This window comes from Opisthorchis viverrini (genome assembly GCF_000715545.1).
Source record: "Opisthorchis viverrini unplaced genomic scaffold opera_v5_132, whole genome shotgun sequence".
Taxonomy (NCBI): domain Eukaryota; kingdom Metazoa; phylum Platyhelminthes; class Trematoda; order Opisthorchiida; family Opisthorchiidae; genus Opisthorchis; species Opisthorchis viverrini.
This window is the reverse complement of record NW_008751789.1, coordinates 3,384-4,722: the sequence shown is the minus strand read 5'-3', so window position 1 is coordinate 4,722 and position 1,339 is coordinate 3,384. Positions and strand designations below refer to the sequence as shown.

At 50.1% G+C, this 1,339-nt stretch overlaps 1 protein-coding gene across 1 annotated transcript; it reads right to left on the bottom strand.

Moving 5' to 3' along the window:
• Positions 1–341: 341 nt before the first annotated feature.
• Positions 342–641, bottom strand: T265_06407 (hypothetical protein; the record flags this gene model as incomplete). Its single annotated transcript, XM_009171665.1, has 1 exon — positions 342–641. One exon carries the CDS (start codon positions 639–641, stop codon positions 342–344), a length of 300 nt encoding a protein of 99 aa, XP_009169929.1.
• Between the last annotated feature and the right edge of the window lie 698 nt (positions 642–1,339).

Below are 1,339 nucleotides of genomic sequence, written 5' to 3'. Positions count from 1 at the left end.
GGTACCAGACGCATACCAGCACTTGGGACGTGACACCCCTCAGACCAGAAACTGCTCTGTTTGGTGATCGGATGGGAAGCGGGGTGTTCGCGTTCCAAGATCGGTAGAGAGAGCGCTGTGATTGGTCTCTGTGAGAGACCAAGAGAGCTCTGTGGTTGATTGGCCACCCAAATGAGTCTAATGTTGACGGCTCGTTTTCTCTTGGAATCGGCAACCGACATGAAATCTGGTATTACCAGGACACCCAAATCACTTTCCATCATGAACTTTCGAGGTAGAAAGTCACTGAAACAACTCCCTATGGCCAAACTTCCCCTCCTAAGCCAATGATCAAGCCAGCTCTACAAGGCTTCGGGATCATTCCGAAAGTGATTCACATCGGAGGTCGCGACTAACCCCAGGCCTCCTGCATACGTAGAAGATAGAATTTCGAGGCCTTTCAAATAATTGACATGCAGTTCGAACAGTTCCGGACCCAATACAGAACCTTGTGAGTTACTACCACCACATGAGGCTACATCAGAGAGGCTGTCAGCGACTTCGTCCTGTTTACCCGCCATAGAGGAAGTCGCCAATGAATGCGCAGATATTGTGCGTAATCTCTTGTGTGGAGCATGTGCAGGAGAGGCCTGCGGGCACATGGCTCTAGAATTCTGAGATCTATGAGAACGACTTGGGCTATATGGTCGGCATCCACCGCCTCTGTCGATTCCTTTTACGAGATGTCGGACGCGGGGAACGTCGGGTCAAACATGCTCGACTCGGATCGGCTGGCATTCTGACCAATCATGGCATGCCTTGGTTTAGTTCGTGTCCTGCATGTGACATGCGTGCAAATGACGTAATGTTTGGTTATTTGAGACGACTGGCCTCCAGACAATTGTCGTGCTCCACAAGCAGCTTAGGACGAGCCCAGATCATCCATATTTCACTCTTTGGGCATCCGCTGATCCCGACTCAACGGTTTGTACTATCTACGCGTGGGAATTGCACTCAGCCCCGAGGCTGAAAGTGCTTAACTGGACTGGGTTCCAATAAACAGTCGCCTTTGCGCCGTGCGGTTGTCTGGCTCGATTCGGATCAGCGCAGTTCGATGCTGTAAACGGTGTTTGTTTGTCGTATCGGCACACGCCCCAACAGACAGCAGTTCTGAGACCGAACGAATTGTAACGGTATTTTCCTCAACTTCGTTCTTGGTCTGAGCCTCCCAAGCTAGCGTTTATGTCAAAAACATAAGGTCTATTAATGCCCAAAACGAAGTCAAGAACAGTTGCACAGCGCTTCGTATACATAGCGTAAGCGGTTATAACTTTCTGGAATTTCTGACGCGTTCTGGGTG